Genomic DNA, 13,760 nt, shown 5'->3' on the forward strand with positions numbered 1-13,760 from the left:
TCATTTTGATGTACACGCTCCACAAAAGATGTTTAGTTTGGAAAAGATATCATAGTAATTAATATATATTTTAAAATTATGTTATATGTTTTTATTGTTTTACTTTGGATATCAAATTCTAATAGCAGTTTTATTTATAATAATAAACTGTTTAATGAAAACATAATTAAAAAAAACGTTTGAAAACTGAGTGCAGTAATAAAATCTAAAAATCTGATAAAACACAAAATAATCCTAACAAACTCCGATAAACAAGCAAAACAAAAGGAAAATAATTAAATTTCTAAACAACAATCTTCTCCTGGATTGTCTCCGGTTTAGTTTCGCCGGAAAGCTCCTCAAGTGATATCCCCTTAGGCTCCGGGATTGTAAGACACGTGATAAGCAAGCCAGCAAGATTGATACCACCCATGATGTATAACGTCCTATTCATCCCCAAAGCTTTAACCAAAGCAGCAAACCCGAATGAACCAACCATCGCACCGGCTTTACCTGATGCGGCCGAGATACCGTGACAAGTCGACCTAAGCCTAGCCGGAAAGATCTCAGCAGGGACAATGAACGTAGTTGCATTAGGTCCAAAATTGGAGAAGAAAAAGGTTAAAGAGTAGAAAACCACGAAACCAATCCTGTTAGCTGGTAAAGTCCAATGGTGGTACGGTATAGCTAAAACGAACATGAAGACGGTCATCATCGCGAAACCAATGATCTGAATCCAGTACCGTCCTATTCTGTCGATAAAAACAACAGTGAAAAGGTAACCAGGAACGGTGCTGCAACAAGCGATTATGGTTTGAGCCTTAGCGATCATGAACAGCTCTTGGAGTGCGTTCATGACTTTTGCCGGAGGTAACCATCCAATGGTTGTGAAGATATCCTTCTGGAACAAGTTTTGGCTGTAGAAAGCAATGTCGAGGAGGAACCATGTGGAGGCTGTTCCGAATAGGTGGAGTCCGTGACGGCAAAGGAACTTCTTGGAGAACAAGCCAAACTCGTCTGAGGAAACCCTAGCTTGGTCATGCTTTGCGGAAGAGGCTTCGATGTCCACGTTGAGAACCTTGGTCATATCGGAAGCAGCTTTATCAGCGTTCTTGGCAACTAGAGCGGTGTAACGAGCGGTTTCAGGCATCTTCATCCGCCAGTAGTAAGTCAAGAGAGCTGGTAAGGCGCCGACCATCAGGATGATCCTCCACACGTAATCCGCCTGTGGGACGGTGGAGGCGGCACCGTCCAATGCATAGGCCCGAGATGGAAACTTCCTCTCGAAAAGAGCCGAGACAAGTAACGAAACCGCTCCTGCGGCAAGGATCCCAGCTCCTTGCATAGAGAAAACACCTGCTATGAAAGCTCCACGAGTACGTTTGTTGGCATACTCGGACATGATCGTAGCCGAGAGTGGATAATCACCACCGATGCCAAACCCAAGCCAGAACCGGAAGAAGCAGAGAGTTACCATGACGGTTTTGGGGTCATTTCCAAGGGAAAGACCAGAACAAATGGAGCATATGGTCATGATCAAGAGTGTCAAACCATAGACTCTCTTACGTCCGAGCTTGTCACCAAGACACCCGAAGAAAATCTGTCCGAGAAACGTTCCCGCGAAGGCCACACCGCTCACGGCCGCAGAGATGTTGTCAGGGAGGCTTCCGGGAGAGGATGAGCCAGGAACCTGATAGTAGATCCGGCCAAGGAGCTTCGTGATGAGAGATATCACGAAGAGATCGTATGAGTCTGTGAAGAAACCCATACCGGAGACTACCACCGCCTTGATGTGGTACCATTGAGTCTTTGCAGCGTCAAGAGCTTTCAAAATGCTTCCATGTTCTTCGTTAGCCATGGCGATATTTTGTTCTGTTCTCTTAACTCTGAAAATAAAATAAAAGTGACAAGAACTGTTACAACATATATAGAGAAAGTTGTTGTAACAAACTAGTAGCAAAATTCTAGTTTATAAGGGATTTCGAATCTAGTAGTAATATATATCTGCCTACATTTAAGGAAATCAAAACTATCAACAAACTATTCCAAAAAATTAGAGATTCGAGACTCGTACAGAAAAAAAATGCGATAAAAATATTAACACAGAAAGATCATGCCATGGTTTCTTTCATGCAACATTCATGATTCATTGGACAAATTAGTTTCCGTAAATAAACATCTGGCTATAGTTGCAAACAAATATATGTACGAAATTATAACTACATATGATGGACGAAAGTGATTACCAACAAGTGAGATCTCGAAACACTCGTTTGGTTTTGGCTGACGACTGTTGAAGATTAGTTGCTAGGGTTTTACTTTATAGCTTTATATATATTATAGACAAGAAGATGAGAACACAAATGGCATATTCTTTTAGAAAAAGAATAGAATTACCGCAAGAGTGGAAAAATTAAGAGAGCATAATGCCATAACTTTATCAAAAAGACAATTTAATTATTTTTGTTGCGATTCATTCTATCAAAGTAGATTCTAACAAACAACAAATATTACCAGTAAAAGATTACTGAGAATAAAACTTAATGGGCCAGTATGTCCCGGCTCCTACGAATGTAGGAATTTGGCTAATGGGCTGGCCAGTTGTGGCCCAATGGTTGACAAAAAAAAAAAAAAAAGATTACTGAGAATATTCCTCTTTACTGATCGTTTAAGTATATTATATCTATATTTTAGAGTTTTTACACATTAAATAAAACTTAATATTTAGTTATATATACATTATTTTGTATTAAATAATTTCCAGTAATTCTAAACCAATGGTAATTTAGTAACTTCAAAATTTTCAATAAAGATTTCTTGAAGTTTACAATTTCATGTTATTAATCATTTCGTTTCACCTTAAGTGATGTTTTAGCAAATGAAAATGTGTTTCATTTTAAATAATGTTTTCAACTTTCTTCTATGCAACCAATTAAATGTATTTAATTTTTTTTGACCAATCATATTTTATTTAATGTTTTAATTAGTTTAATTAATTATATTTAATGGTGTTTTTATATTAAAGAGGTAAATTAAATAAAAATTATATGTTTTTTAATTTGTGCATATAAACCATCCCTTAAAATGAAACAGAGGGAGTATTTATTAAATATATATATATATATATATATATATATATATATATTGAACATTTAAATAGAGATATTGTTTCACGGAATGGTGGTTATTTACATTCGTCAACGCCTTAACGGGCTGCAAATCGCAAGCTTTTTGGATATTATCTTTTGTGTAAGCCCTTTTTGTTGTGTTTTCCCTGTTGACTCCCTCTTTTGGATATGTTGTAATGTTTTTAATTTTCAACTTGGTTTTTTTTTTTTTTTCGACCTCTTTCAACTTGGTTTAATCTTCAAATTTCAGAAGGAACAAAAAAATGTGAGGCCGAAAAATGAATACGAAATGAGGCCCGAGTAAAATATATTAAGCCTTGCATTTAGAGGAGGAAGCTCTGATCCAGGACGAGAACGTTGAGTCGATTTCGAAAATTGTTAAAAAGATTTTAATTAATTAAACCATAGATGCAGGATACAACCTCCTTACGCTCTTGTCTCCTCATCTCAACCATAGATGCAGAAGTTTCGTTTTGGTTGTATGTTGCATTAGTCCTCTTAGTTCGCAGTTGTTTCTTCTCCTTGGTGATGCTCGCTGTGTTTGATAACTGCCTTGATTAGTCGTTCTCGGTTGTGAGATTGATGTTAATTGGGGGGTTAAGCCTCTCTCCTTGTCTCCGCTTCCTGATCTGTTTAGATAGGATCGCGTTTTGAAGGGCTCTAACTAGACGTTATTGGGTAATTGGTGCTTTGGTCACCGTCGTCGTATCTGGAAGTGTGTTCTTTGTGACAGCACGAGGTTCTCTTAACTCAGTTGTCTTGCTTGCCGGGTTATGAAGTCCTTGGTTCTTGGTTCCGAGAGATCAGCTCTCTTTGTGATAGGAGGTGGTTGATGTTACTTTTGGGTTGGCCGTGGGCACTCTTAGTAAATCTCAGTCGCAGGTGTTTCAGAAGAAGAGGTTCTTTGCTTCTTGGTTCTATTGCTTCTCTTAAGATTTTAGCTTAGTTCCTTCTGTTCTTAGTAAAGGTTTTGCTCTCTTGCGATTTAGGTTCAAATCTTCTGTTTTGTTGTATCGTCTTTAGTTTCCCTTGTTTGGGCTTAGTTTCCGGAGAAATCTTTTTTTCTGCCGGCCTTAGACTCTGGGGACATAAACTTCGTCCGCCAGCTTATGGTTGTATTTCATCTTTCAATAATAAAAATTCTGATGACAAAAAAAAAGATGCAGGATACAACATTTCTTGTAAACATCATAACTCAAGGTCACCAAACAAATAAAATGAAACAAAACCAAAGATCGCACTCCAAATAATGAAATCAAAAATAGAAAAATACAATAGTTTCATTGTCACAAATCAGTGACTATTTCTCGTCCGGGCTAACCTCAGTCTCACCAGAGAGTTCTTCGAGGGACTTGCCCTTTGGTTCTGGGACAAGGAATGTGAAGAGCATACCGACAAAGTTAATAACACCAAGCATGATCAATGAGTTCTTGACTCCAATACCCGGTGGGTATCCTGCGTCAGTCTTGGCCGGATCCTGTGATTGAGCCGCGTACAGGAACCCGAAGGCTCCAACAATGGCTCCAGCCTTACCTGTGGCGGCTGATATTCCGTGGCATGTAGACCTTAGCCTTGCTGGGAAGATCTCAGCCGGGACAATGAAAGTGGTTGCGTTTGGTCCAAAGTTAGCGAAGAAAAAGGTTAGGGAGTACATAATCACGAATCCTATACGGTTGTCTGGTTTGATCCAGTGGTTGTAAGGGAAGGCAATGGCAAACATGAAAACAGTCATCATGAAGAATCCCATTAGCTGGATTGCAAACCTTCCCATGATATCAATAAACGCGACCGTGAACCAGTAACCTGGAACAGTACTACAGAGCGCGATGAGAGTCTGAGCCCTAGCAATCTTGAAAACCTCGTGGACGGCGTTCATGGTGTCTGCCTTTGGGATCCATCCGATAGCCGAAAAGATATCCTTTTGAAACAAGTTTTGGCTGTAGAAGGCAATGTCAAGCAAGAACCAAGTAGAAGTACATCCGAGAAGGGGAAGACCATGGCGGCTAAGGAATTCCTTGGAGAACAAGCCATAGTTAAGTCTTGGGTCTTTAACGACATCCTCTGCCCTCTCTTCCATCTCAAGCTCCACTTGTAAAACCTTGGACATGTCTTGTGTGGCCTGTTTGATGTTCTTGGCAACCAAGGCGGTATACCGAGCAGTTTCAGGCATCTTCATACGCCAGTAGAAGGTCAAGGCTGCGGGTATAGCACCAAACATGACGATAATTCTCCAAATGTAATCAGCCTCAGGAGGCGTGGAGAGAAATCTGTCTTCCTTGTAGGTTGGTGATGGGAACTGCTTGTCAAAAATGGAAGATACTGCAAGTGCAACAAAACCTCCGGCCAGGATACCGATACCTTGCATGGCAAACACGGCTGCGATGAATGCCCCACGAGTCTTCTTGTTGGCATATTCAGACATGATTGTTGCAGAAAGAGGGTAATCACCTCCGATACCGAATCCAAGCCAAAACCTATACATAACCATTTAAAATTTTAAACCTCACGTTGCAGTCAATAAATTTATTGATTCACCAGGTGTGTGTGTAATGTATATATGATATTATAATTGGATTGTACCTGAAGAAGCAAAGAGTGGTCATGACACCCTTGGCTTGGTTTCCGAAGGAGAGACCGGAAGCGATAGAACACACAATCATCATGATCAAAGTGAGTCCGTAAACTTTCTTTCGTCCAAGTTTGTCACCGAGCCATCCGAAGAATAGTTGACCAGCAAGGGTTCCACAGAGGGCCACACCGTTGACTGCCGCCGCAACATGAGGGGGTAGTGAGCCAGGTTTCTCTGATGCCGGATTGAAGTAGTACAGACGACCAAGGAGCTTTGTCACCAAGGACACGCAGAAGAGATCATAGGCATCAGTAAAGAAACCCATACCGGCGATAACAATCGCCGTGAAATGGTAAAGTTGCGTCTTGGCAACATCGAGTGCCTTCAGCACTACGAGTTGTTGTTCAGCCATTGCCTTGAGCTCTGTGATAGAAAAGACAAATAATCCAATATTTCATGTCATCAATGGTCCCAATAAGATATCCTTAATTATTACTTTTGAAATATTATGGTACTTTCTTTTTCTGTTATTTCTAAGAACAGAGCATTTGACCTTTGGTGTGGCCAAAATTTTGTAAAAGAACAAAAGCTACAAAAACTGTCTTGTAGTTTATATTATATCTTAAGAAGAAAAATTAATAAAACCAACATGATAAGTCATTAAAAATAAATCAACGAAGGCAAGTATTATTCACCTTAACCAGCTTTGAAGGAGATTAAGAACTTCTAGGGAGAAAGAGAGAAGATATGTAGGTGACAAGAAATGAACAATTATGTTGGCAATTTATAGAGAAGAAGACTGCGAAGCACAATGAAATAGAAAAAATAATAGAGTATTCTAAAAAGAGAAAGAGATGTGAGCAAACGTGACCGCCTGCTTCTCTTCTTGACTATTTTACCATTTTGTAAGTCATTTGGGTTTCTATGTCAATAATTGATTGGTTATAAGCGGCAAAATAAACGCTGTTGTCTTATAGTATAAATTAGACATACATGATTAACCATATGCAGATTATTATAAGTTTTACAATTTGAATTTGAGCAACTTTCAAATTAGAACCTATCCATTTGTAATATGAAAATTTCTAATTCTAATATTTTGATGATTTCGGTTCTTGGCAATGGGAAAATAGTATTTATGAGTTGACGAAGATGCATTGCACCTAATTAAGAAAAAAAAACAAATAATTTATGAGTTGGTATAATATTTTTTTCCCCCTAATTTATGGCAGCTCAAGTGGTTGAAGACATCATAATTCAAGTTTTTTTCCATGGTGATATTAACCATGGGGGAGTACTACCGAAGATGCCTTAGCACCAGAATACCTAGTTTTGCCAATGTTTGCGTAGTTGGGTCATAGGACCTAAAGAGAATAATTTAGTGTAATGTGCTCTGGAAGATTGCCATATTACAAGTTTGTTTTAGTGTAGTGTTTATTGATATCGTTTTGATTTCATGAGAGTAATGTTCTGCATAGACCTTGAGTATTAGTGCACTTAATATATGGTTGTGCATTATAAACTGTGGAATATTGCTCGCTATAATCATTTGGGAAGCCACCTTTCTCAGGTTTTGGTGATGGGACTGCCGCGTGAAGTTCGGCCGAAGTAGTAAATATTTTATCAATTTTCTTGTAGACGATTTTGGCAAAATATATTTCAGCATGTTTACTATGTTAGATCAATTGCGGAATAATTAAATAGCGAAATAAACTGAACTATAAATATTAAACGTTGAAATATCAATTTTAGTAGATAAATCACGTTTTGTATTATTTTAGTTTATACTTTTAACAAACTACAGTACTAGCATATAGCAGAATTTTCAATAAGAAAAAAATTTATTAATATTTCAAGTCGTAAAAATAGGAAAATAAATATTTTCAAAACGTGAAACATAAATAAGTACCGGTATACCATTTTATAAACTGACCTCTACCTATTTAATTGAAAGCCGAAAACTCACGCTAACAAGTATAGTTTTATATATTTCTGTCTGATTGTAACTTTGCAATTATTGTTTTAAAGATATATAAAATATTTCTGTCTGATTCTAACTTTAGTGTTTTAAAGATATATATAAAAAATGCAGTTAAGAAAATCAAAATAAAGAGTGTTGTAAATTCTTAATCCCTCCACTTCTTTAAGTTATATGTTTTCATAATTTTTTTCATTGTTTTACCAATGAGGAAGTTAAACATATCGTCAAGTGTTCTACCAAAAAAAAAAAACATATTAAGTGTTCCCAATCTTTCAATTTTCTACGTAAAATTGGTGTTTAACTCCCTAATAATTAGTTCTCCTATCATATCGTTCAACTTCAACAGAAAGCAAAATCTTGTTAAAGTTAATCAGTTGAACTAAATATTTTAACATAAACTTAATTAAAATAAAAATTTGGGGGTTTTGGTCTTTCTACATAAACGTTGTATCAATCTAGAAATGAGATACGATCGTAGGTCATTGAGTTATTTTAACCGAAGTTTGTGTCAATCTAGTGAATTTTCACTTAAATATATCCAAAAAAAAAAGAAATCTCAAAATAACTAAAAATCGAGGGAGTAATAGTATAGTTTACCAATATAAGTCATAAAGATTCCGAATTTCTAAATCGATGTACTTTTTTGTTTTTGTTTTCGGGTACTCGAATCGAATCGTTCAACTCTAATAGTTGACATTTGAGGAGTGACAATCTGGATATATATTGTCATGAAGATTAGTTATCAATTAGCAAAAGTCAAAATCATTATTAAAATGAAGCATATTCGCAAAACATAGGATATTCGCGAGAGCATATGCAGATATACTCGATTAAATTTACAAGTTCTTGTCTTAGTGGACTTCCATAGTTGTTATCTTATTTTATACATATATACAGCCAATTTAAGGATCGATTATCGACCGATCCAACTGATACCAAAAAAAATATATTATTTAGTTTAAATTGATTCATTGTTTGCTTTGTAATTTATTTCTTCCAACAAAAAGGTAAATAAGTGGAGACTTTGATCACATGTACATAAAAATAGTTTATATGCTTAGTTGTAACTAAAGATAGACTTGATTGCGTGTTATAGAAGCAAATAACAAATTAATCAATACCATAATGAACACCAAGTATCGATCGATTACAATTTGTCACACAGAAAAACAAAAGTAGAGTTGCAGATTGCAATATCACAACTTTCACGTCACGCATGGCACAGAAAGTAAAAAATAAATAAAAGAAGAATTAGCAAACAATATGATAGCATGATTATTTATCAACCTCAGCCTCTCCGGAGAGTTCTTCTAGGGACTTGCCCTTGGGTTCAGGGACGAGGAATGTGAAAAGCATACCAATAAAGTTAATAACACCAAGCATGATCAGTGAGTTCTTAACTCCAATTCCTGGTGGGTATCCAGCATCCACCTTGCTCTTGTCCTGTGGTTGAGCTGCGTATAGGAACCCAAAGGCCCCAACGATGGCTCCAGCCTTCCCTGTCGCGGCTGATATACCGTGGCATGTAGACCTTAGCCTGGCTGGGAAGATCTCAGCAGGGACAATAAAAGTGGTTGCATTTGGACCAAAGTTGGCAAAAAAGAACGTGAGAGAGTACATAACCACGAAACCGATACGGTTATCCGGTTTAATCCAATGGTTGTAAGGGAAGGCAATGGCAAACATAAACACAGTCATGAAAAAGAATCCCATTAGTTGGATTGCAAACCTTCCCATGATATCAATGAACGCGACTGTGAACCAATAACCTGGAACAGTACTGCAAAGCGCGATGAGTGTCTGTGCCCTAGCAATCTTGAAAACCTCATGGATACCATTCATGGTGGCTGCCTTTGGAATCCATCCGATTGCCGAAAAAATATCCTTTTGGAACAAGTTTTGGCTGTAAAAGGCAATGTCAAGCAAGAACCAAGTGGAGGTACACCCAAGGAGTGGAAGCCCATGGCGTTTCAAGAATTCCTTGGAGAACAAGCCATAGTTGAGTTTGGGGTCATCATCCCTTTCTTCAACCTCAAGCTCCACTTGTAACACTTTGGACATGTCTTGTGTGGCTTGTTTGATGTTCTTGGCGACTAAAGCAGTGTAACGAGCAGTTTCAGGCATCTTCATACGCCAATAGTAGGTCAATGCAGCAGGTAGAGCACCAAACATGACAATGATACGCCAAATGTAATCAGCTTGAGGGGGCGTTGAGAGAAACCTGTCTTGCTCATAGGTGGGCGATGGGAACTTTTTGTCGAAAATGGAAGAAACTGCAAGTGCCACAAAACCTCCAGCCAAGATACCAATTCCTTGCATGGCGAAGACGGCGGCGATGAAAGCCCCACGAGTCTTCTTGTTAGCGTATTCAGACATAATTGTGGCAGAAAGAGGGTAGTCACCTCCGATACCGAATCCCAACCAAAACCTACGAACAATCGTTTAATATTTTAGACCTAATCAGGTCGAAACCTGACTGACCCTTTAAAGACACTATAAAACTATTGATAAACGATGCGTATCATAAGTGGGTTTTACCTGAAGAAGCAAAGGGTGGTCATGACACCCTTGGCATGGCTTCCGAATGAGAGACCCGAAGCAACAGAGCACACGATCATCATGATCAAAGTGATACCGTACACTTTTTTCCGTCCAAGTTTGTCACCGAGCCATCCAAAGAAGAGCTGACCAGCAAGGGTCCCACAGAGGGCCACACCGTTAACCGCAGCCGCAACATGAGGGGGAAGGGAGCCAGGCTTTGCTGACTCTGGATTGAAGTAGTAGAGGCGTCCTAGGAGCTTGGTCACCAAGGACACACAAAAAAGATCATAGGCATCCGTAAAGAAACCCATACCGGCGATGACAATCGCTGTGAAATGGTATAGTTGCGTCTTCGCAACATCTAGTGCTTTTAACACTCCAAGCTGTTGATCGGCCATCTCAGGTTTGTCTCCCCTGCATTCACGCACAAAACTTTAAACTTTTGCGATGATATATTTTTTTCTTATATGTGTGTATATAATACTATATATATATATAGGGTTTTAATATGTTATATGAAGACGTTCTGATCCTCCGNAATCAGGTCGAAACCTGACTGACCCTTTAAAGACACTATAAAACTATTGATAAACGATGCGTATCATAAGTGGGTTTTACCTGAAGAAGCAAAGGGTGGTCATGACACCCTTGGCATGGCTTCCGAATGAGAGACCCGAAGCAACAGAGCACACGATCATCATGATCAAAGTGATACCGTACACTTTTTTCCGTCCAAGTTTGTCACCGAGCCATCCAAAGAAGAGCTGACCAGCAAGGGTCCCACAGAGGGCCACACCGTTAACCGCAGCCGCAACATGAGGGGGAAGGGAGCCAGGCTTTGCTGACTCTGGATTGAAGTAGTAGAGGCGTCCTAGGAGCTTGGTCACCAAGGACACACAAAAAAGATCATAGGCATCCGTAAAGAAACCCATACCGGCGATGACAATCGCTGTGAAATGGTATAGTTGCGTCTTCGCAACATCTAGTGCTTTTAACACTCCAAGCTGTTGATCGGCCATCTCAGGTTTGTCTCCCCTGCATTCACGCACAAAACTTTAAACTTTTGCGATGATATATTTTTTTCTTATATGTGTGTATATAATACTATATATATATATAGGGTTTTAATATGTTATATGAAGACGTTCTGATCCTCCGGTCGGATAGGAGTAAAAACTAGGTTGACTCTTTATCAGGGTCGTTTGAGAAAGACAAACGAGAAAAATGTCTTTAATTAGGAGACAACATTTTTTTGTTTTCTTTTGAAAGATTTCTTAGGAGACAACATGTTAAATTACTAGTCTACTACATTCTCTTATATAAGCTTCTAAAGATGATGTTAAAAGTAATTTTTTTTTTTTTTTGAATGAATGTATAAAATTTTATTCATCAAAAAACCTTTTTCTCTTTACAACAAATGTAAACTAGTTTAAAATCCTGCTAGCAACATACAAAAATTTATGTTCTGGTGGTGGACCAGAGGATGAATTTAGTAAAATATATGTAGATATACTAACCTTCTCGACCGTTAAGTTAGTAGTAACCTGTAAGAGGGAGAGATAGAGAGAGAGGGAAAGGAGAAAGAGAGACTGAAGAGATGGTACTGGTGGTATGAGTGAAAAAATGTTGGGAATTTATAGAACATATGTGGGGTTGATATGCGGTATCTTTTAGGAGGTATATACTCTTGCTATTTCTTTTTTTATAAGCTCCCGCACGGCCACACGCACATACACATATATATATATACACACTATAATGTTCGCAAAGTTTGTTTCTTTTATTAAAAGTGCTAGTTTCAAAAAGTGGTATTGGTTTTAGGTAATTTTTGTTAGATGTTCATTAAAACTTGTTAAAAATGTGTTTTGGTCAATTACATAAAAAGTTTTCTATTCTATGTGTTCATATTTATCTTTAGAAAAATTTTCATTTATGTTGAGTTTATTAGTTTTTAAACAACCGAGCCATTTTTTTTTTAACATAACATTTAATTAGTGATCTCATACTTACTTACAACCTAACAATATTTAATTCAAACAGCAGAAATAACAACAACAATAAACAAATGAACTATCCAACAAAGAACTCAAATAATGAATAACCAATTATTATTCCAACATAAACCAGTAATAAATCAACCAACAAAGTCTTAAAGCATTAAAACAGCATCCCCCACCAACAAGGCTCTGTCCTCAAATACCACAACACCGTCTATCCGTCAAGGACCTCCGTGCAACCGTCACCATGGTCCGCACGTCCTCCGACCAGACTAGATACTGTTAGCCAAGGTTTTCCGTGCAATTGTCGCAACAGTTCGCACACCTTTCGACTAAACTTTTGGAGGTCCTACTCTTGTTAATATACTCACATCCTCGATGTTATTTTCCCACAACTCAGTGTTTCCTCCGTTTCCGGTCGCAACCAAAAAAACATGCCAGCTCGCTGTCAAACTATCCGCCTTAAATTACGACATCTAGGAAGTAACTCACATCTACTCCCCCGCTCTCAGGTTGCAATCTTTGAGAAATAACGACTCGCTTCTGGACCCCGGCCCATAGCTACGGTATCCTAGGAGTCTTAAAATCCTGCTCTTGGGTCGTCATCTTAAAGTGCGATTTTGGATCGTCATCCGAAGCTAACATATCACTCCCACCCTCTGGCCACAAAGTCCATCAGGCTACCGACACCACATGAGTTGGGCCCACACGGCCCAAAGCAAACAAGTCTGATGACATCGAGTATATCTCCCGACTAGATCTATCTCGACACTTTCCTTTTTTAAAAACTTCTATTTCTAGAAACTTTCATAATTCCAACGATACCAGCACTTGTCTTCGCTTTCAACAACAAGCTTCACTTGAATTACGTATCCTGAATACCACCTCATCTTGGTACTTAGTCGCATAATCAACCACCCCTAAGCGATCAAGTATCAAGAGAGATGGGCTGGAATACTCTATTCCGTTCCAACCATAGACTTCACCTCACAACAATCCAAACGACAATTGAGACCGAGGTTAGACAGGCTCAAGCCTCGACCTGCTTATCGAACCACTTCCTGAACCTTGCCTTCATCCTCACCTCATGCTCCCAAGTCTGCTCCTCAACGCCATCACAGTCCCACAAAACTCTCATCAAAGGAATCTTCTTTCGCCGAAGTTCCTTAACCCTCCTCTCGAGAACCTTCACTGGCCTCTTCTCCAAAGTCATGTTGGGCTGAAGATCCTCAGAAATCTTAGTCAACAACTAATCATCCTTGTGAAGACACTTCCTCAGCATCGACACATGGAACACCTTGTGGAACGCACGCATACCATCAAGCAACTCCAACCTATATGTAACCGGTCCCACCCGCTCAACCACTCTGAATGGATCTATGTACCTCAGACTCAACTTGGTCTCTGTCAATGACCTGTTCGGACACTGCAACATGGCTATCTTAAGGTACACTCTATCACTAACCTGAAACTCAAGATCCTTTCTCCTCTTGTCAGCATAACTCCTCTGCCGATCCTGAGCCTCCTAAATGTTCAGCTTCATAACCCAAATCTTCTCCAAGGTG

The 13,760-nt window shown here is 38.7% G+C and overlaps 3 protein-coding genes and 1 pseudogene across 3 annotated transcripts; 1 reads left to right on the forward strand and 3 right to left on the reverse strand.

Annotated features, from left to right (window-relative positions):
- Positions 243 to 2,272, reverse strand: LOC104771482 (probable inorganic phosphate transporter 1-6). The gene is made up of 2 exons (XM_010496011.1): positions 2,226 to 2,272; positions 243 to 1,865 (listed from the first exon to the last, which is right to left on the reverse strand). Exon 2 carries the CDS (start codon positions 1,835 to 1,837, stop codon positions 284 to 286), a length of 1,554 nt encoding a protein of 517 aa, XP_010494313.1. The 5' UTR covers positions 1,838 to 1,865; positions 2,226 to 2,272; the 3' UTR covers positions 243 to 283.
- Positions 3,764 to 4,079, forward strand: LOC109131302 (annotated as a pseudogene).
- LOC104771483 (probable inorganic phosphate transporter 1-3) lies at positions 4,224 to 6,468 on the reverse strand. The gene is made up of 3 exons (XM_010496012.2): positions 6,372 to 6,468; positions 5,688 to 6,099; positions 4,224 to 5,581 (listed from the first exon to the last, which is right to left on the reverse strand). Exons 2-3 carry the CDS (start codon positions 6,086 to 6,088, stop codon positions 4,408 to 4,410), a joined length of 1,575 nt encoding a protein of 524 aa, XP_010494314.1. The 5' UTR covers positions 6,089 to 6,099; positions 6,372 to 6,468; the 3' UTR covers positions 4,224 to 4,407.
- Positions 8,933 to 10,596, reverse strand: LOC104771484 (probable inorganic phosphate transporter 1-3). Its single transcript, XM_010496014.1, has 2 exons — positions 10,196 to 10,596; positions 8,933 to 10,085 (listed from the first exon to the last, which is right to left on the reverse strand). The coding sequence occupies exons 1-2, from the start codon at positions 10,594 to 10,596 to the stop codon at positions 8,933 to 8,935; spliced, it is 1,554 nt and encodes a 517-aa protein (XP_010494316.1).

This window comes from Camelina sativa, chromosome 20 (assembly GCF_000633955.1).
Source record: "Camelina sativa cultivar DH55 chromosome 20, Cs, whole genome shotgun sequence".
In the NCBI taxonomy this organism is placed as follows: domain Eukaryota; kingdom Viridiplantae; phylum Streptophyta; class Magnoliopsida; order Brassicales; family Brassicaceae; genus Camelina; species Camelina sativa.

What these genes read in the sequence shown, in the direction of transcription:
- LOC104771482 (XM_010496011.1), bottom strand. Translation starts at nt 1,837, where the DNA reads ATGGCTAACGAAGAACATGGAAGCATTTTGAAAGCTCTTGACGCTGCA.
- LOC104771483 (XM_010496012.2), bottom strand. Translation starts at nt 6,088, where the DNA reads ATGGCTGAACAACAACTCGTAGTGCTGAAGGCACTCGATGTTGCCAAG. An exon ending in ACCACTCTTTGCTTCTTCAG is followed by an intron (nt 5,582 to 5,687) that starts GTACAATCCAAT and finishes GGTTATGTATAG; the next exon opens with GTTTTGGCTTGGATTCGGTA.
- LOC104771484 (XM_010496014.1), bottom strand. Translation starts at nt 10,596, where the DNA reads ATGGCCGATCAACAGCTTGGAGTGTTAAAAGCACTAGATGTTGCGAAG. An exon ending in ACCACCCTTTGCTTCTTCAG is followed by an intron (nt 10,086 to 10,195) that starts GTAAAACCCACT and finishes GATTGTTCGTAG; the next exon opens with GTTTTGGTTGGGATTCGGTA.